Here is a 20,796-nt window from a genome sequence, read left to right as displayed (position 1 = left end):
CCTCCTCAAGGTCTTATTTCAAAGTGGGTTTATTTCTCTTCCTTTAGGAAGTATGAGGCCAGAGGTGTTTTGTTTTGTTTTCCTCAATTGTTTGCCCAGAGGATCTGTTGGGGTTCTGGAGGTAAAACTCACAAAAGTGCGAGCTTTTTCCTAACACTAAATTCCCCTCGTTTTTTAATTCTGAAATTTATCCACACTGAGCCTCTAGCAATTCATCAAGGACAGTTGAAGTGGTCATACCACTGTGGATGAAAAGGGGTTCTATGGAAAGTAACCTCCCAGGATGACCTTAAATTCCTAACTGGGCAGGTCATGGTGAGTAGTCACGCCCTACCTTAAGCAAGACCTGCCCACTGTTTCTGTGAATCTAGGTTAGCATACCTTTGAAATGCCTCCTTTCAGACTCGGCTAGTACATGCCCAGAAGGCCATAAGTAAAACCGCCCTCCAGAGAGCACATGATCTCATGAACTATCCTGTAATCCAATCCCTGCCTTGCTTTCTCCTGCCTTCATGTAATCTTCCTTTTAGTTCCTCCTAATTCCAAATGCGTGAAAGGAAAACCACAAAGCTGTCACTCATCGAAGCATTTGAGATCTTGCTTCCTGGCAGTTGTCCTCAGTTTTGGCTCTAATAAACGCAGAAAAAATTCCCTACAGGTTTGGACATTTTTATGTCAACATCAGCACTGGCTCCAAAAGTGGACTTTTGCTCCAGGTAAGCCTGTCTCTCTAATTTTGGGGCCGTGGTTTGTCTTGTGACCTCAGTTCTCTGCTGGATCTAAGAAAAATGATTCATTTTTCAGTTCAGCTTTTTTCTTGTTGTGAAGATGGGAGAGGCAACTTTCAAGCTCTTTGTATGTCAGACTGGATACCAATGGGAGCTTCTTACTATAATTTTTAACTTACTAACATCAAACACATAATTTTTAAACCTTTTGGTAGCTCATGGCAGTTTTAACTTTTATTTCAGAACTTCCTTCTCTAAATTCTTATGTACACATTCCATCTCACTGTGAAGTATGTGGATCCCCAACCACCTGGGAATGGAAAACCAAAAGGAGGTCAGCAAGTAGATTCAGCTAGGGTTTGCCATAGACTGAGGAGGGCGGAGCAGTCACAGCCTCTTGGTTACCTTGGTAGCCACAGAATAAATTTATTATAGCACTGAAGCAAAAAACTCAGACATATACATTTGCAAATTGAACTATAATAACACCATCCAAAATAAAATATAAAAATAAAATGGGTAAGCATAAATAGTTCTGTAAATATAAAAATATTATACTTAATTTGCACTGAAACAAAATTTGCCTACTTATTCTATATCAAAATCTTTAAGCGCCCCCCCCCCCCATTTTCTATTATGCTCTCTTCCAACTACTTCTATTTCTCTCTTTAGTTCTTACTCTTATTCTCCCTGTCATTGTTTCTCCTTCCCTATTAACCCTATGGTCAGCCACCTCTAAGATGGTCCCCAATGATCTCTGCCTCATTCATGCATGACCTTGTGTCAAGTGTGGGCTGGACCACCTACTGACTTGCTTTTAATGAATAGAATACAACTGAAGTGATGCCGTGACACTCTGCGTTAGATTAACTAAGAGACTGCGGCTTCTATCCTGGGAGGGTTCTCTTGCTCTCTGGCTCTTAGGGAAGCCAGAAACAAGAGTGTGAGCAAGACCTGAAGCAAGGAACTCACATCTCTGGGCAACAGTCAATGGGAACCTGAGGCTTGCCATCAGCCACGTATATGAGCCTGGAGCTAGGAAGTGAATCCTTCCCAGTCGAGCTTTGAGATAACTGCAGCCCAGGCCACCAGCCTGACTGCAGTCTCGCGAAAGAGGCACCCAGCTACCAGATTCTGGACCCACAGGAAATAGAAGATCAGACATGTTTGCTGTCCAAAGCCACTTTTATATAGCAATGACCCTTTTGTTTCCCTCTTTGTGCTGGCTTCCCCATTTTGAGGAAACTAAAGTGAACAAAGTGTAGCATTTAGATATTCATATTCTGCTAGTGATACTGCTGTCAAAATTGCAAAGCAATTTAGTCTTCCAATTATTTACACCTATAAAGTTCTAAAACATGAATTCTAAGAATTCCTATGTGGAAGTCCTAACCACCTGTACTTTAGAATGTGACCTTATTTGGACATAGGATAGTTTTAGATGAAATTAGTTAAGATGAAGTCATTCTATAGTGGGCTGGGCACTAAATCCGGTGACCAGAGTTTTTACAAACAGAAAATTTGGACTCCGGTGCACACACACGGGGAGAAGACAGCTGTTTACACAGCGAGAAGCCCAAGTAATCTTGTCCTCACAGCCCTCAGGAGTGCAATAAGGAGTGTTTTATAGAGTGTGTTTACATTATGTCTATGATGTGAAGCCATCATGTTTTTTTAACGCTAGATATGGGGCACGGCTACAGTGTTTTGGCCAGGTTCAAGTCTCGGACTAATGAAAAAACAGGGTCCTCTCATTGCCACGTGCAAGTCCCAGCTGGAGGGCAGGGTCCTCCCAGCACAATTATAGCTAACAGCTATAGCTGTAAGCTTGAACCTGTGGTCTGAACACGTGGCCCCATGTGCCTTGTGATAGAGTTCAGGTGCATGTAGTTGAGCAGGGTTGAAATTCACGAGAATGCTGTAAACAACTTGATCACGCCCCTACTTTGCCTCGTGGCATCTGCTATAAAATAAAGACACGGCTTGTGGGCGCTGGCACTGTCTCCTCATCAGGGAGCAGCGTTCCACAGCGACTCAGCTTTCATTCTCTTGTCTGTCTTTTCTCAATCCTTTCACGCCCCGCCCCCCCCCGCCCCCCCGCAGCCCAAGGATCACCTTTGGCCGTAACAGCTGGATGTTGTGATTTGTCTTTAAAGCACTAAGTTCTGAGAACCACGTGCTTCCTTGTAATTTCTCTCTATAAACAAGGGCTTGCTCTGTTTTTCAACAGTCCTTGCACTTCAGCATGATTACTTCTCAGCTGCTGACTTGTGTGGCAATTTCAGTTTTCTGTGCCTTAAAAGCCAGCTCCCTGGACACCTTTATTGCAGCTGTTTATGAGCATGCAGTGATTTTGCCGAATGCCACCCTCGCACCAGTGTCCCGTGAATTGGCATTGGGGTTAATGAACAGAAATCTGGACCTTTTGGAGGGAGCGATCACATCAGCAGCAAAACAGGTACCTCCTCTTGAGTGTGCTGGTTTCTTTGTAGAGAGTGGGGTCCCAAGAGACAGTCAATTACCAGGGTCAATTAAATATGTGTCCGAGTACGTATTTGCATATGTGTTAATGAAACCGGACAACTAATGGGTCCGGGCTGCCTGTCACGACTTGAGCCAATTAAGCAGACACAGGTTTTGTTATGGCAGAAATCAGGTGATCGGGAAGCGACAAACCATACGGCACTCGGAGATTCAGAAAAGGACTGTTTATTCCAATACTGCGGGCAGTATGGGGGAGCAGCCGGTCATTCTCCAAAATCTGCTCTGCCGCTCCCCATAGGCCAGCTGCTTATATAGGGTAGGACAAAGATTACACAGGGAAATTGGACTATAGGCATGGGGATGTAGGAAGCTGGGGGGTTGTGGGGTGGGGGTGGGGAGGACTCCATTGTTTGGGTAACAAGGTTGTTAATCTTTCCCTGAAGAATGGACCGCATTCCAAGGTTGACTCCTAGGTCCCAAGGGCCTACAACTCCCAGCCAGGTCAGAATGTCCTTTCTTTAACCAACACAAGGCAATCATGGCTAACAGAGCATGATCACTATGTCCCACAACCATAGCCAGTCCCCAATATTCCTTTCTTGCCCCTAACAGGTTGAGTCACATGAGCATTTATTCCACAATAAGCTGGCAGTATGGGAGAACAGCAGATCATTCACGAAAGTCTGCTTTGCACCCTTCCATAAACCAGCTGCTTCTATGGGGTAGAAGGACAAAGATTACATGGGGAAGTGGGCAAAAGGAATAAGAATGGGTATGCAAAAGGAATAAAATTGGGTATTACAGGCGTGGGGAAGTAGGCAAATAGAATAAAAATGGGTAAAATGATTACAGATTACTGGCGATGTGGACTAGGGGATGGGGTGCTTCCGGGATCCCATTGTTTCGCAATAAGGCTGTTAATCTTTCCATGATGATAGGCAGTTCTCAGTAAAAGGAGAATGGGCTCCATTTCTAAATTAACTCCCATGTCCCAGGGTTTACTACTCTCAGCCTGGTTAGAATGTGCTTTCTCTGTCCGAACAGAACAATCACAGATAACAGAGCATGGTTAATAGTACTGCCCCTAACATTAAAGTAGGTGAAGACATATATGTCAGGGTACCCAAGAACTTTTGTTTTCCTCAAATTATTAGAAAAAGGACATTATTAGTTCCCTAATAGTGAGACAAACTTAAGAAAAGAACAGCTTGGTTATCATTCAGGGGCAGCACTCCTTTGAGAAACTTGCTGTAAGTTCAACAACTTTGTTGCTCTTTTCTGCTACAGGTGGAGGGTGGAGGATAAATGGGTCAGGGGTCACGTGCTATTTTTAGAGTATTAGCCGCCTTGGTGCACTTTGTTCTCTTAAGAGTGTGCAGGGTTTTAGGTGAGTTTATAACACCAAAACAAGCTTAAGTTGCAAACTACTTAACTGTATGTATTATATACTTCAAACTTCATTCTAATTACAAGATACTTCATACTTCATAATACTAACACATGCTAATGTATGTTTTACATATGTATACAATCCATATAAAGCTATCTATTATATACTTCATATTTCATTTTAATTAGATAAAAGTATATGTGTTTTATTATTTTATTTTTTATTCTGTATTAGTTTCAGGTGTACAGCATAGTTGTTAGGAAATCATGCTCTTTACAGAGTGGTCCCCACAATATTTCAAGTTCCCATACGTAGTTATTATGATATCGTTGACTATATTCTCTATGCTATAATTTGCATCTTTGAGACTATTCTGTAACTACCAATTTGTAAAAAGTATACTAGTATATGCTAATGCATAGTAAGTCCTTGAGTTAAATGAAAGGTTTAAGGTTAAGTATGTGGTTTAAATAAGATATTCATAACTCAGGTATAGACAGATATGTGAAATGTCATGAAAGTCAAGGATATATACATATAACATATCTATCAATACACATTCTTATACATACAAAAATCAGCTTCCAGGATGACTCTCCCACCCGAAGGTGCCCAGGTTGTACCTCTAGGCCCCCTCCTGAGAAGCAGGAACCATGTTTGCAGGGTATACAGCAGGGAAGGCTGGAGCAGAGGAAAAGAATTTGAATTATAAATCAATTCCATACACTCAGGTACAAGAGTTGGTCTAAGTTCAGGGAGGGAGTGATTTGGAGAAGAGCTAGGTTTATAGTTAACAACTATGGGCGTCAACTTGTGAAGAGCCTGGAAAGCTATTCATGCTTAGAAAAAAAAAAGAAAACATCTATAATAATAAAAGCGTAATATGCTAATTAGACCAGATGTCCTTCCAGAAGAAGTTGGAGCTGTGAGGGAGGCCCAGGGCCCAGGTGCCAGAGGAAAGCCGGTGCCAGCAGCTGGGGGAAGGAAGGCCTACTCTTGCACAAATTTCATGCATTGGGCCTCTAGTTATAAATAAAGAATGATGTCAGAATTGGAAAATGCAAGTAGTTGGGCAAAGAAAATAAATTATAAGAGTATAGAAAACAAAGGAATAAGATTGAAAGGGAAAAACATACACCTGAAGGTGGTTTGTCAGCCACTCACTTCCTCAGGTCCTCTTGCAGGCAGGCCCCTTTTTGGTTGTTTGCTTATTTGAGAAATATTTTAATTAAGCTGCATGTTTAACAGGGTGCACATATTATTGTGACTCCAGAAGATGGTCTTTATGGCTGGAACTTCAATAGAGAATCTATCTACCCATACCTGGAAGATATCCCAGACCCTCAAGTGAACTGGATCCCTTGTAATCATCCCAACAGGTAAACAGACAGACTTAATAAATTCAATCATGAACATGAGCTTACTTCACTTGGGAAAATTTTGCAGAAGATCATTGCATAAGATCCACTATCAATTCTAAGTTTCAAGACAGCTTTATTATTTTTCATCTCATTTGGAAATATTTAATAGAAAAGTAACTATGTATTATAGAATCAGAGAAATCAGTGCTGGAAGGTAACATAGAAACCATCAAATCCACTGAGGGGCTGGATCTGGTCATGCGGTAGGCAGCTGGTTAGTGGGAGAATCAGATCCAAACTCTAGTCTTCTGACTTCTTACTAGTGAACAGAAAAATTGTTTCCCTGTTGTGTCTATAATTTGAAAAATGTGTGAATAAATAGCAAAATAGTCATGTGTCAGTTGAGAATTTCAAAATTTTCTTTCTCATCCATCAGATAGTTTGTTGATGTGGTTAATGTATACAGAATCCTTAAAGCCTAAGCTAATTGTCAATCTAGTAGGTGATGTAGCAGAACTGTGTAAGTGGTTTAAGTCAAGTCTAGTCCAAAGAAATATGAAGTGTGATGAAAGTAGCACTGTTACTTTTAATATAAGCAAAACAATATCTGATGCACCTAAGAGATTCATGTCAGTTAACTCACTTATTTCCAAATGCTAAAATTCTAGGAATTTCTCTTTTGGAATTGCTCTCAAAACTACACAAACTACTGTAACTGCTTATAGAGCCACCTTGATTTTGACCAAGTTTAATATTATTTATCATAATTATCTACTCACATTTCATTGTATCATAACTATTTCATATTTTTCCATTTCTCATGCTAGAAATTCAGTTTCTAAAAGCCCCGCTGTTACCACTTCCATTATAAAGTAACTTTATTTGGTTCTTTTTCTTAATCCTCATCCCAGGATATTTTTTCCATTGATTTTTAGAGAGAGTGGAATAGAGAGGGAAAGACAGAAACATTGATGTGAGAGAAACATATTGATTTGTTGTCTTCTGCACAAGCCCCAACCAGGACTCAGGCTGGGGAGGAGCCTGCAACTGAGATATGTGCCCTTGACCAGAATCGAACCCGGGACCCTTCGGTCCGCAGGCTGATGCGAGGCTAAGCCAAACCAGCAAGGGCTTCACTTGGTTTTTATTGGCTCTTCCCTAGAACCAAATTTCCAAGAGCCTCCAGAAAATCCCCATTTCAAAAAGTCTTGTTTTCTATTTATATTTTTCACCAATTACATCTCCATTCCTTGCCTTCATTCAGTTATTGAACAAATTTTTTGAGAACCTATTATTTACAGCAAGCATGTCAAACTCATGGCCCACGGGCTGCATGCGGCCCACAGTGAATGTTTTTGTAGCCCAGGCAATATAACGGTATGTAAGAAACGTTTTATTAAAGATTTCGTAACTTAATTTTTACAATACCCTGTTACACATAACTATTAATAATGAACTACACATTCACTAATGACTGATTACTATAATCGTGTTGCATCCATTTCCCTTACATGCCTTATGCGCAGGCACACCATTTCTCTCCACTAATACTAGCAGCGGATATTTCAGCAGCCGATGGCCATGTCATTAGTCTTGGACTAACTTGTTTGGTGCCCGCAAAAGGAAATATTTCACTTGTGGAGAACAAGAAAAATAGATTAATTTGCGTTATGTTTATTAATTTGTGCAGTTATTCAGTGTTTGGTAAGTTAATGTTCAAGAAAAAATAATAATTTTTATTAAAATGTTCTATTTTATGTAAACAATTACTCATTTATTTCAGCCCTTTGTTTTCAGCATGTCTCTATTGAAATACAGCTATGTTCCTATGAAAATTGAAGCTTTTGTTTTTTTGCGGCCCACATAAACTTCAACCTTGTTTATTTGGCCCATGTTAGCTCTTGAGTTTGACATGCTTCATGTAGAGGTACTATTCTGAAAAATGGGGTGACCAAAACAGATTAAAAATATATTGACCTGGAAAGATTTGATAAATATGTTTCAAGTGGTTCAATGTGTTATATTTATTTCTGTGCATTTCCTATAGAATTGAAGCAAATGATGGGAAAAACTATCAAATGGTCACTTATATAAATGCATTAAAATAAGTTTTTAAATGTGTTCTTGTATCCGTGATCTTTTACAAGGATATATTTTCAGGTGATTGCTATGGTTTTGTACTAATTTATAAATTTAATGGTCTAGATTTGATACTCAAAGAAAGCTTTCATTACTATTGCCAGCAGATGGCACCACATTTTCATTCATTCAACAGCTCTCCTAGTCTTAGCTACTCTTCAATAACCTAGTAGTAACCATTTTTAAGCTATTTTTGTGTGGTGCCAATACAAAATAAATATGGATAGATATTACATATTCTGAGATCTCACTTTTCAAAATTGCATTTTAATTCCTTTTCTGGGACAACTGGTAATATGATAAAAGTAAAGAAATTAAGCATTAACAAATGTTCTTGTATTCCCATCTTTCCATACTGGCTGGCACCATTCTAGCCCAACTCGTGTTGTCTCTAATCTCAACCATTGAAATAACTTCCTAATGGTTTCCCTATACTTAGTCTCTAACCATTCTAGTACATTTTATACTGTGATGTCCTATTAAAGAAAATTCAGATCCTGTTACTTTTGTCCTCAAAGCATTGAATGGTACCTCCTTGTTTATTAAATTTGGAACAAGTTTCTTAGCCTCTTGTGCAGAGTTCTATCCCTTATGACTCCAAATAGGCAAAGGATCTAAACAGACAGTTTAAAAAAAAAAAAAAAAGAAATTATCTTTATTGTTGAAAGTTATACACATGTACCCTTTTTGCCCCCATTCACCCTTCTAGCCCGCTCCTTCCCCTGATGCCAGGCCTTTACCAGACTATTGTCTGTGTCAATGGGTTATGCATATATGCATATAAGTTCTTTGGTTGATCTCTTGCCACCCACCCACCCTGCCTTCCCTCTGGTTATTTGTATGCCTTATGATTTTTTTTGATAAGTGGACATTTGAATCTTACAATGTGATAACTGGAAATCAAAACTTCTTCCTTCCCCGGGGTTTTGTATCTCTTGTTTGTTTGTTTTGATTGTTTCTGTTCTGGGCATAAGCTTGAGGTGTAACTTAAGGTCTTCTGAGGTCTTTTGTTAGCCTGTGCCTTTCCCTGGGCATGTACGGTGACTTTTTAAATTCTCCTATACATGCGATTGCTTTTTTATGTCCTAGTCCTTAAATGTCTGGCGCCCAAAAGGGGAAAAAAAGTAAAGACTGTGTAAATTCCCTAGAAGTCACTAGCAACAATGCATGAGGGGTGCAGCAAAGGCTGCCTGCCCCCGAGTCTGTATCTCTGAGATCAGAAGCAGTTATCTATGCTCAGAACACAGATTCCCAATATTTGGAGGAAAGGGGCCTTATTGCTCACCTTGCTCCCACAAGCTGCCTGCAAGGTGCTCCGGGGACACCTGCATGGCTGCCTGCCCTGGGGGCTGGGGGAAAGATGGATCATGGGTAGTCACTGCTGAACCAGTGTTAAAATAGACTGAAATTAACTGCAATTTACCCTGGAAGTTTCAAGCCTTCAAATAAACTGCAGAGTTCCCAAGTATTATGTCAGACCAATTCTGCAATTGTTATCTAAGTAGAGGAATAGATTCTTGCTGCTTCCAACTTTGCCATCTTCCTAGAATCCTCGCTCTAAGTTAACCTTCTTTCATTCAAAATACTTTTTTAATGCCTGTTTTCTGTCAGGCATGGGTTCAGTGAATAGGAGATGTGTGTGTATTTGCCCCATAATAGCTATAAGATGTAACATACAATATATGATTAATACGTGAATGCATACATGATTATGAATGATGATAAATGCTATGAAGAAAAAAATACATGGCCTGGAGTGTTACTCTAGAATCATTTTCTACAAATGAATTCCCACAAGCATGTACTTCCTCTGAAGTCTCTTTTTGTTTTAATCTTTCCCTTCTACCTATGTCATTTAGAATGTGTGTGTGTGTGTGTGTGTGTGTGTGTGTGTGTGTGTATTGCATAGTAGGTTCAGGCCGCTATCATCCTGAGTTTTATTAAAAGCTGAGCTTGATTTTTGTTTTCCTCTTCCAATAACACATACCAGATTTGGCCACACCCCAGTGCAAGAAAGACTCAGCTGCCTGGCCAAGGAAAACTCTATCTATGTCGTGGCAAATATTGGGGACAAGAAGCCGTGCAATGCCAGCGACCCCCAGTGTCCCCCTGATGGCCGTTACCAATACAACACTGATGTGGTGTTTGACTCTGAAGGAAAACTGGTGGCACGCTACCATAAGGTAGAATTTAATGCAAGTAGTTAGTGAATGCGTAACAAATTAAAGTGGACAATAGGGGGAAATCCTTATTATTGACAAGAAGCATACTTTAGAAGCTGAGCAGAGACAAAGCAGAGAAAGTAGTGATTAGGTGTGTGTGCATTTAGGAACGGGAGTGTGTTGTTGGGAGTGTGTGAGAATCAGTAGGACCTACCTGCATTGAAATATATGTCATCTTTTGGACTTTCCCCTTTTAAAGACATGCTTTGGCAATGGCTCAAGGCTAGAATGAAAAAACACTTACCAGATAGACTTGTTTTTAACAAGAAGGAAGCAAAGAAAGTCCTTTATCCTCGGAAAATAGATGCATTCTTGGCAAATATGCGTTATCTATTTCACTCCTACCTCTTGTAAGATTCAAGGTCTTAAGAGATAAGGATTTCCTTGTACATATCTAAAAATGTGGAGATTGAACCAAAGGCTCCTATTAGCCGTAGTAGTCTCAAGTTCTGCACTCTTTCCCTATGAAGCCGATGGTCATAGATGAAATTAGCACTGCCGAATCAATGTGCACTTGTACTTTTTCAGACACCGTGACATCCAAGCAACTTCTAAAAAGAGATTTACCTCGTCTTTGTCTTCTGTTCATTCCAGCAAAACCTTTTCTTGGGTGAAGATCAATTCAATGTACCCAAGGAGCCTGAGGTTGTGACTTTCGACACCACCTTTGGAAGGTTTGGCATTTTCACATGCTTCGATATACTCTTCCACGACCCTGCTGTGGCCCTGGTGAAAGACTTCCATGTGGACACCATACTGTTTCCCACAGCGTGGATGAATGTTTTGCCACATCTGTCAGCTATTGAATTCCACTCAGCTTGGGCTATGGGCATGAAGGTCAATTTCCTTGCATCAAATATACATCACCCCTCAAAGAAAATGACAGGTAATGTATAATTGTTAAGATTTACAAACTTAATGGAATCCAAAAAGCAAAAAAAAAAAAAAAAAAAAAATTCTTTTGTAACTAATATGTACCCCTTAACACAGTGTTTTTCAACTCCTAATTTTTGTGTATCTAGCTGGTGACATGCTGTAGAATTAATCTTCATATAAATTGTTTTCAGATTTATTTAGTTTTATTCAACTTGAATAACACCCTTTTTCATTTTCCCCCCAAATTCACCACTTCTTATGTGACAACTCTTCTTGGCTTCTTGGTGTCAGACTCTATTGGATTTTTATCATCTGTTGTCCTTGGCATATTTCACTGAAGTTAGTAAAAATACTAGTATATACCTTAGAGAAAGTAAAATGTTAATGTGAGTTTAAAATAGTAACAACTGTTATTATTTTCACTTTTCTGTTTCAAATGTGATTTCCAACTTATCGCTTCCAGGAAGTGGCATCTATGCACCTGATTCTCCAAGAGCATTTCATTATGATATGAAGACAGAGAAGGGAAAACTCCTTCTCTCACGATTAGATTCCCACCCAAAGCACCCAGTCATGGTGAATTGGACTTCTTATGCTAGTGGAATAGAAGCATTCTCAACGAGAAACAAGGAGTTTAAGGGCACTGTCTTTTTTGATGAATACACCTTCTTGGAGCTCAGAGGAGTCACAGGAAATTATACAGTTTGTCAGAAAGATCTCTGTTGTCATCTAAGCTACAAGATGTCTGAGAAGAGAGCAGATGAAGTGTATGCCCTAGGGGCATTTGATGGACTACATACTGTTGAAGGGAACTACCATTTACAGGTAACATTTATTTGGGTGGCAGTGGAGTTACCAGATAAAATATAAGATACCCAGTTCAATTTGAATTTCAGGTAAACAATGAATTGGTTTTGGTATAAGTGTGTCCAACTTTGGGGGATATGTGTACTAAAAATTTTGTTGTTTGTCTGAAATTCAAATTTAGTTAAGCATTGCCAACTTGCAATTGCCAATGTCAGTCTAATATTAAACTGGTTGGAAAAAGGCAGAACATTTATTTTGCAGTACCAATGTTTGAAATGATATAATTGTCACATTAGAGACAATTTTAATGGGTAAGTAATGTCTGATATTTCTTACCTGAACAAAGTTAGCCATTTTCCCAATATGTTCACTAATGCCTATTTTGTTGAATACAGCTTAACAGTAAGTATGTCCTGGAGACATATGAAGTTGATCTCTGAGATGTACAGTGAAATAGTTTATTGCTGAAAAGATTTAGCTATGAAGCAGGAACTATAATAGTCTTACGTGATGGGACTCCTAAAATAATCAGACTTTTTGTTCTTCCCATTCTGGTCTTATCATTCATGATCTGGTCTCCAATCCTTTTTTGCCCAGATTATTGCAATATCCTGAGACTGAAAGCCTTTTGAGTGATGGAACTTCCCCCATGGTGTAACATTTTGTTTGCTGTGTGATAGGCACTCTACAATGTTTGTTCATTTTGACAAAAAATTATCAAGTGCCTACTACATACCAGGTATATATTCTGTGCTTATTATATGAAAACTAGAGGCCTGGTGCATGAAATTCATGCACAGGTAGGGTCCCTAGGCCTGGCTGGCAATCAGGGCCAATTGCTGGCCTGGGCCTTCTTTCATTCCATGATGCCCCTTGGTGGTCAGCGCACATTATAGTGAGCAGTTGAACTCCCGAGGGGACAATTTGCATATTAGCCTTTTATTATATAGGATGAATAAGTCTAGACCAGTGGTTCTCAACCTCCCTAATGCCGTGACCCTTTAATACAGTCCCTCATGTTATGGTGACCCCCAACCATAAAATTATTTTCATTGCTACTTCATAACTGTAATTTTGCTACTGTTATGAATCGTAGTGTAAATATCTGATATGCAGGATGTATTTTCATTGTTACAAATTGAACATAATTAAAGCATAGTGATTAATCACAAAAACAATATGCAATTATATATGTGTTTTCAGATGGTCTTAGGCGGCCCCTGTGAAAGGGTCGTTCGACACCCAAAGGGGTCGTGACCCACAGGTTGAGAACCGCTGGGCTAGACCCTCCTCATGAGGAATCTTTCCTGGATCCCCAATTCAGGCTAAGTACAGCTCGTTAGTATTTCCACAGCAAAATGTGCACTCTCTGTTCTATCAGATGCCAATCTGTACTGAAGTTACCTATTCATTTCTAGGTAAAAACGTGTGGGAGGGAACTCTAGGTGGAGTGGAGAGCATGGTCAAGGGTGTGAATTTGTGAGAGAACAAGGTATGCAAGGAAAAGCAAGCCGTTTGGTGTTACTAAGGCATAACCTAACAAGTCAGGACCGATGGAAGAAGAACCTAGAGCAGTGGTTCTCAACCTGTGGGTCTCGACCCCTTTGGGGGTCAAATGACCCTTTCACAGGGGTCATCTAACACCATCCGAAAACATTAGGAAGGTTGAGAACCACTGCTCTAGAATGTGCCAGGTTCTGGCAAGAGTGGCTGGTTGAATGCAATGCTCTGACAGAACAGAATGCATGGAGAGGAGCAAATTGGGTAGCAGTGGGCACTGCTCAGTTTTGCTTGGGCCTTGTTGGTTTTGGAGTACTTAAGGTCCATTCAGCTGGGGCCATCCATGAGGTTGTTGAATATATGGGTCTGATGCTTATGGGAGACACTGTATTTAGAACTATTGTTTTGAGAATCAGCAGGATAAAGGTCTTGGTTAAATCCACAAGGGTGAATGGTGTGAAAAGGTGACTACATAGACTGTAAACAACTGTGGTCTAGGGGTGGAACCTTCAGAGCTCCAGTGTTTGAGCAGAAAATGGATAGAGAATTAGGACCTGCAAATGGGATTTAAACATAAAGGAAAACTTAAAAAGCGAATAATCATGGACAGGAAGGAAGTAGAGACCTGGGAGGAGAAAATTGTGAAGTGTGTTAATGCAATATGTTTAACATTACTGACATAAATAAGTGCAATTTTGGTAGAATTTCCTGGGCTTATAATGACACAGTGAAAGACAGATTACAGTAGGTTGAATAGTTGAAGGGAAGTAAAAATTTTGCAAGAATGAGTGACTGGTTTCCTCTTCAAAACTCTTTTTTAAAGTACATATATTTTAATTGATTTCAGAGAGGAAGGGAGAAAGAGAGAGAGATAGAAACATTGATTGGCTCCCTCCTACACACCCCCTACTGGGGATCAAGCCTGCAATCCAGGCATGTGCCATGACCTCCTGGTTCATAGGTTGACGCTCAACCACTGAGCCACGCTGGTGGGGCCCTTTTCAAAACCCTTGTCTGAGACAGGAGGAAGAGAAATGAGACAAGAACTAGACAGACACTGGCCGCAAACGCTGTTTTTGGTCTTTGTTTTTCCATAAGATGAGAGAACCTTGATTATTATTAGGTCTAAAGGAAAGAGCAACAAAAAAGTTTGAAAATGTAGGACATCAGTGTTCCAAGGTACTGGAGAAAGGAGGGAAAATGGTATTGAGAAAATGCCCAACTATTAAAAATTAAACAAGTTATTTTGTAGAAAATTTATTGACATATAAATATTACCATATATTCTGTGACATTTTGACATTAATTGCACTATGTATATGGGACATATATGATATTACATTGCCATATTTTTAAAATTCAAAACTTATGAGATATAATTTTTTCTTTTTTGTGATAGATTTTTTAAGTTGGTTATAAAACAAGATAGCCATCTACTGGCTTTCTCTCTCTCTCTCTCTCTCTCTCTCTCTCTCTCTCTCTCTCTCTCTCTCTCTCTCTTCCTTTCCCCCCCTCAATCTTGTCCTGCCTTTCTGTCTCCCCCAGAGTCTTGGCTCCACTGGAGAGAGAAGTGGTTAAGTCCCTTCTCGGTGTGAAGACTGTCAAGTAAACAAAGCCCTCTGTTATTTTTCTGGGCCGTGTGCCCTTGACAAAACCACTGGTACCTGACAGGTTTTGGAATTTAAAATTCTCAATTTAGTAGTTTTTTCAGATATAGGGTGACACGTTAGGATTACTGAAAACTGACTGAGAGCTCTGAGCACGTGGGTAATCCTTGCCTTTCCAAGCTGCACAGTAGGGTGATTTAACTCAGCCTTTGGTTAGGGGAATCCCTCAGGTGAGTAGCTGTAGAGACTTCCTGCTGGGTTGGTCAGGTTTTTCAAGCTTTAAAACCCTTCTAACACAGGATGACCAAGTAAATGTAAAGTTCAGGTAAGCAAGGAATCTTGTTGTTGTTTTTTTTTTAAAAATGTATTTTATTGATTTTTTACAGAAAGGAAGGGAGAGAGATAGAGAGTTAGAAACATCGATGAGAGAGAAACACTGATCAGCTGCCTCCTGCACACTCCCCACTGGGGATGTGCCTGCAACCAAAGTACATGCCCTTGACTGGAATCGAGCCTGGGACTCTTCAGTCCGCAGGCAGACGCTCTATCCACCAAGCCAAACCGGTTAGGAATCTGTTTTTTAAAATGTAAGTATGTCCCTTGTGATGTTTGGGACATTCTCATGTTAAAAACTATTTTTACTATTTTTAACTTATCTGAAATTAATTTAACTGGAACTCCTGTCTAGCACCTGTATTCCTGAAGGGTAAATGCCTTGCTGGCAGTGCTTAGTCAAGTGGGAGAATGACCTCACGGGGTGGGGTTGTGGTAAAGTCAGATGATCCCAACATTTGGCATGATTAATTCATGCAATCCCCTTCAACCACGTCATTTAAAACCTCCATCTAAAGGTCATCTGCGTTACCCCCTCTGAAAATAAACGCCCGTCTTTCACTGGAATAGGGGAGGGGCAGTTGCCCATCCGTGATGGGGACTCAGTATCTGTGGCACCTTTAACGACTTCCCACCAATTTTCCTTACTTTAGCCACCACATCTTTAACAGCTGCTGAGGTACTGAGGCAGCAGGAGTGGAATCTCTCGAGTATTCTGCAGTATATTCAGGGTTGATTCTTGGCTTTCCTCACTACCAATTTAGGACTTGGCGTTCTTAGATCAGCTAACTCAGTTACGACTTTGGCATTAACATCCCTGCTTCTAAAATTGTGCCATGGTCTATCCTCCTGGACCCCTATCCTTCTAGACTTATATCTTAAAAACATTAATGTTAGTTTTAATAGGATTTCAAGGGAACAAAAAGAAGCATGTATTCTACCTTTATCAGAAAGTTATTTTATCCCATCTTAACACACTGCCCTAAATGCTTTCTGTTTAACTTCAAAAGAAGACATCCTTTTTTTTCCCCCCATTGCTAGTTGTATTAGCTATTCAGCAATGAACTGGATTAATCAATTGAGGAAATAATATTATTTTTTCAAACAAAGGAACCCTGGCATTTTTTTTCAGGGTCAGGAGAATGTTTCTATTGGCTTGCCTAGGAATTAATGGTTTGCCTTTACTTTCTAGATTTGCACTCTGCTGAAGTGTAAAACAACGAGCTTACACACTTGTGGTCACGCAGTTGAAACTGCTTCTACCAGGTTTGAAATGTTCTCCCTCAGTGGCACATTTGGAACCCAGTATGTCTTTCCTGAGGTGCTGCTAAGTGAAATTCAGCTTGCACCTGGAGAATTTCAGGTGAGAATCTTTGCTTAATATTGACAACTCATTTCATGTAAGAGGAAGCACTTTTTGGGTACAAAACCTATCCAAGTGCTTACAATCATAAAAATCTCTATTTAAAAAGGGTAAAATTGTCCTTAGGGCTAAGGAAAGACACTGAGCAAGCTGTGTTTTTAAAAATATATTTTTTTATTGATTTCAGAGAGGAAGAGAGAGGGAGAGAGAGATTCATTGATAGGCTCACCTCACACTGGGGATCGAGCCCGCAACCAGGGCATGTGCTGCCCTGACTGGGAATCAATCCATGACCTGCTGGTTCATAGGTCGATGCTCAACCACTGCAGGCACATCCCCAGTGGTACGTGCCCTTGACTGGAATCGAGCCTGGGACTCTTCAGTCCACAGGCCGACACTCTATCCACCGAGCCAAACCAGTTAGGAATCTGTTTTTTAAAATGTAAGTATGTCCCTTGTGATATTTGGGACATTCTCATATTAAAAACTATTTTTACTATTTTTAACTTATCTGAAATTAATTTAACTGGAACTCCTGTCTAGCACCTGTATTCCTGAAGGGTAAATGCCTTGCTGCCAGTGCTTAGTCAAGTGGGAGAAATGACCTCACGGGGTGGGGTTGTGGTAAAGTCAGATGATCCCAACATTTGGCATGATTAATTCATGCAATCCCCTTCAACCACGTCATTTAAAACCTCCAACCACGGCCAGGCTGCATTTTTTATCTGGAAAGCCTTAATATAATAATTAGTGTGTTCTTAAGATTAAAGAAACATACTGTTGTGGGAACTGCAGGGACAAGGCTGGGCTGTGTAAGGTAGAAAGAAGATTTGAAGAGTTTCAGGACTAATCCCACCAGAAAAAAGCCCCTTGGCATCACTGAGCAGTGATGGCTGAGAGTAGTTAAAAGGAATCCCTCTCATGATGTGGGCGAAGGTTCCATGTGATCATAGGAGAAAAGGAAAGAATGAAAAGCCAAGGAGAGAGAATTTCAGTGGTTGATGTTGGTAAGAAAGTAGAGTCGTTTTTTTTAACCTGTTTTTAGAGGCTAGAAATAATCCATATTGCCCAAGCACTCTGCCCAGCCCCATTTTTTCTACTGGCTTTTCCTGCAAGTTCTGTTCTCACTCCTTTCTCCTGGTAGAAACAGCTACTGTGGGGAGTTGGGGAAAATGGGCAGGTTAGGGAGCCGTGGTGAGTGATTGACAGGCTTGGTAGAGATTCAGCTGAAATCCCTCAGTCAGTCAATCCCTTCTAATCCTTCACGGAGTCTTTATCTTGTCTGAGAGGACTAGATTTCTCTTATATATTCCCAAATCCACTGTTTTATGTCTACTAACTTATGGGATGTCTCCTCAGGTAAATAAATGATAAGTTATTGATTACAGGCATTTCAATAATAAATGAATCAGTGCCAGTTCCCATGGCTCCAACTTTTCTTCTGTATCATTTCAAATATTTCTGATAGAACAGAACCTGGCCATTATATTTATTGTTCCCTTGTCCAGTTGTATTGATTTTAAAAGTGTGTTGTGGGTTGTAGAACTTAAAGTTAGACCCAGTCAACTTCTTTGTGTTTTAATTAGGTGTTGAGTGATGGACGCTTGCTGAGCCTGAAGCCACCGTCTGGACCTGTCTTGACAGTAACTCTGTTTGGGAGGGTGTATGAGAAGGACCACACATCCAATGCTTCCTCAGGCTTCATGGCATACACACTAACAATAATGCTCATAGTTATAACACCTATCCTATACTCACTAAGTTGGTAGAATTTTTACATTTTCTTTATTTTATCTTGAATAATTTAAAAAATGATGGATGGATGCATGGATGGATGGATGGATGAGAAAAGAAAGATGGGTCTGGTATACCTAAATATATATATATATTTAGATACCACCCCCAAATCCATTCCAGACCATATAGATCATATATATAATGACAGCATTTTAGAAAGGTAAATTCTATAAAATGAAGATAACAGTTATACCGACCTTTTAGGTTTTTTTGGTGAGATTGTTTCAATGGTTCAGCCAACCTGCATATTTCAATTAGAAAATTAATGAATTCAACATCAGCTAATTGTCTTTGACCTGATATCTAGCACTGAAGCATCCCAGAAGGCAGCTGAGCTTACATTTAGTGGGCCTTCATGTTTTTGTTTTTCATTGGTGATTTACTGCCTATTTACTGCTTATCTTGTCAGCCCATAAGCATATTAATAGGGTGGCGCTAGTGCAGACATTTACCAAATCTGACCTGCTACCTGTTTTTGTGTGGCCTGTGAGCTATGACAGGTTTTTATGTTTCTAAATGGTTGAAAAAGAAAATCAAAAGAAGAAGACTATTTTGTGACACATGATAATTATGTGAAATTCCAATTTTATTCTCCATAGCTAAACTTTTATTCAATACTAGAGGCCCCATACACGAAATTTGTAGGTCGTCTGGAAGGTCATTCAGCTGTCCAGTCTAATTAGCATATTACGCTTTTATTATTATAGAGAGTCTCGTTCATTTGTTTAGGTGTTGTTGATGGTTGTTTTCATGTTACAATGGTGGAATTGAATAGTTGTGACAAAGGCCATAGAGCCAGAAAAGCTAAAAATATTTGTTGCCTGGTTCTTTACAGAAAAAGTTTGCTGCCTCCTGCTCTAAAGCATTAAATAACAATGGATTTTAGTATTAAAACCTGTAATACAAGTCAGTGGGAAATTGCCCTTGAGTGTCTTTCTTACAGTTCTTTCACACAAGGAGAAATAAACTATTTTTATCTGCTTTGTATTAAACTACCATCACAAAAATTACCTTGATCAACATATGAACAAATATGCTAAATAAACTAGTACCCCAAACAAGTGAACATAATTTTTATAAGCATAATTGGTATTTATTTCCTACATGATGTCATCTCATAAAGTCTTTTGTTGCATTTGGTGAGTTCTAAAATTCTTGAGAGAAATCATACTATTTTCATTTTCAATTTTTTCCTAGAGATCAACTAAGAACTGCTCATCTGAATATACTACCTGATATTTTTTCAGTGACAAACTTATTAGCTTGCCTTAGAATGAATTTACTTAAAATTCACTTCTTCAAATGAATTTTATTAAATATTGCAGCAGTGAATTTACTATTAAAAGTGGCACTATTAAAAGTCGGTTTGGCTCAGTGGATAGAATGTCGGCCTGCAGACTTAAGGGTCCCAGGTTCCATTCCGGTCAAGGGCACATGCCTGGGTTGCAGGCTCGATCCCCAGTAGGAAGCAGCCAATTAATGATTCTCTTTCATCACTGATGTTTCTATCTCTCACTCTCCCTTCCTCTCTCATATCAATAAATTTTTTTTTAAAAAGTGGCACTTACTACACTCAAACCCAGCTCGATTACTTTCTCAGTCTGGATTTTTTAATGCATATATGTGTATTTTATCATAATTTTGATGTGCTTTTTAACTGTAATTTTAATTTCTTCTGCTTAAATCATTTGTGATGCTCATTTGATACAAACAACACAATTCGAAGAAAGACCAGTGCTCAAATACAATTGTTAAATCAATCTTTTTATACTTCAATGAATCAAATCATCCAGAGAGCAATTTTGACACTTCCACCTTTAAAGATTACAACTTTTGTTATCAATTTCTTGATGATGTAACACACACACACACACACACACACAGGCATATGCATTGGTAACCAGCTTCCAAGATGACCCCTAATTATCCCCACCTCCAGGCTCCATGGCGAGAGTATGTTTATATATTCTGCTATTAGCCTTGTAACTTACAATAAGTCTGAATTCATTACCACGTTTATTACAACACATATCTCTAACTCTGTTGTGCTTAAAAGTTTTCAGTGATTTTGTTTGCTCTGTTAATCTTATGTAATAAAAGGCTAATATGCAAATTGTCCCCTCTACAAGGAGTTCAGTGGGGAGTTTGACCAGGGGACAGGGCTGGCCAACCAACTGCCCACAGCCCTT

General features: G+C 39.5%; 1 protein-coding gene across 2 annotated transcripts; it reads left to right on the top strand.

Annotated features, from left to right (window-relative positions):
* Positions 1–478: 478 nt before the first annotated feature.
* LOC132236896 (pantetheinase-like) lies at positions 479–18,651 on the top strand. Of its 2 annotated transcripts, XM_059700363.1 has the most exons (9): positions 479–716; positions 972–1,247; positions 2,959–3,186; positions 5,851–5,981; positions 10,093–10,285; positions 10,919–11,210; positions 11,664–12,025; positions 16,640–16,810; positions 18,397–18,651. In XM_059700363.1, exons 3-9 carry the CDS (start codon positions 2,974–2,976, stop codon positions 18,577–18,579), a joined length of 1,545 nt encoding a protein of 514 aa, XP_059556346.1. In that variant the 5' UTR covers positions 479–716; positions 972–1,247; positions 2,959–2,973; the 3' UTR covers positions 18,580–18,651. The 2 variants fall into 2 exon arrangements, with proteins under 2 accessions (XP_059556346.1, XP_059556347.1); XM_059700364.1 differs by lacking the exon at positions 972–1,247.
* The last annotated feature ends 2,145 nt before the right edge of the window (positions 18,652–20,796 follow it).

Source organism: Myotis daubentonii, chromosome 6 (genome assembly GCF_963259705.1).
Source record: "Myotis daubentonii chromosome 6, mMyoDau2.1, whole genome shotgun sequence".
In the NCBI taxonomy this organism is placed as follows: Eukaryota; Metazoa; Chordata; class Mammalia; order Chiroptera; family Vespertilionidae; genus Myotis; species Myotis daubentonii.
The sequence above is the reverse complement of the archived record's forward strand: the minus strand, read 5'-3'. Positions and strand labels throughout refer to the sequence as shown.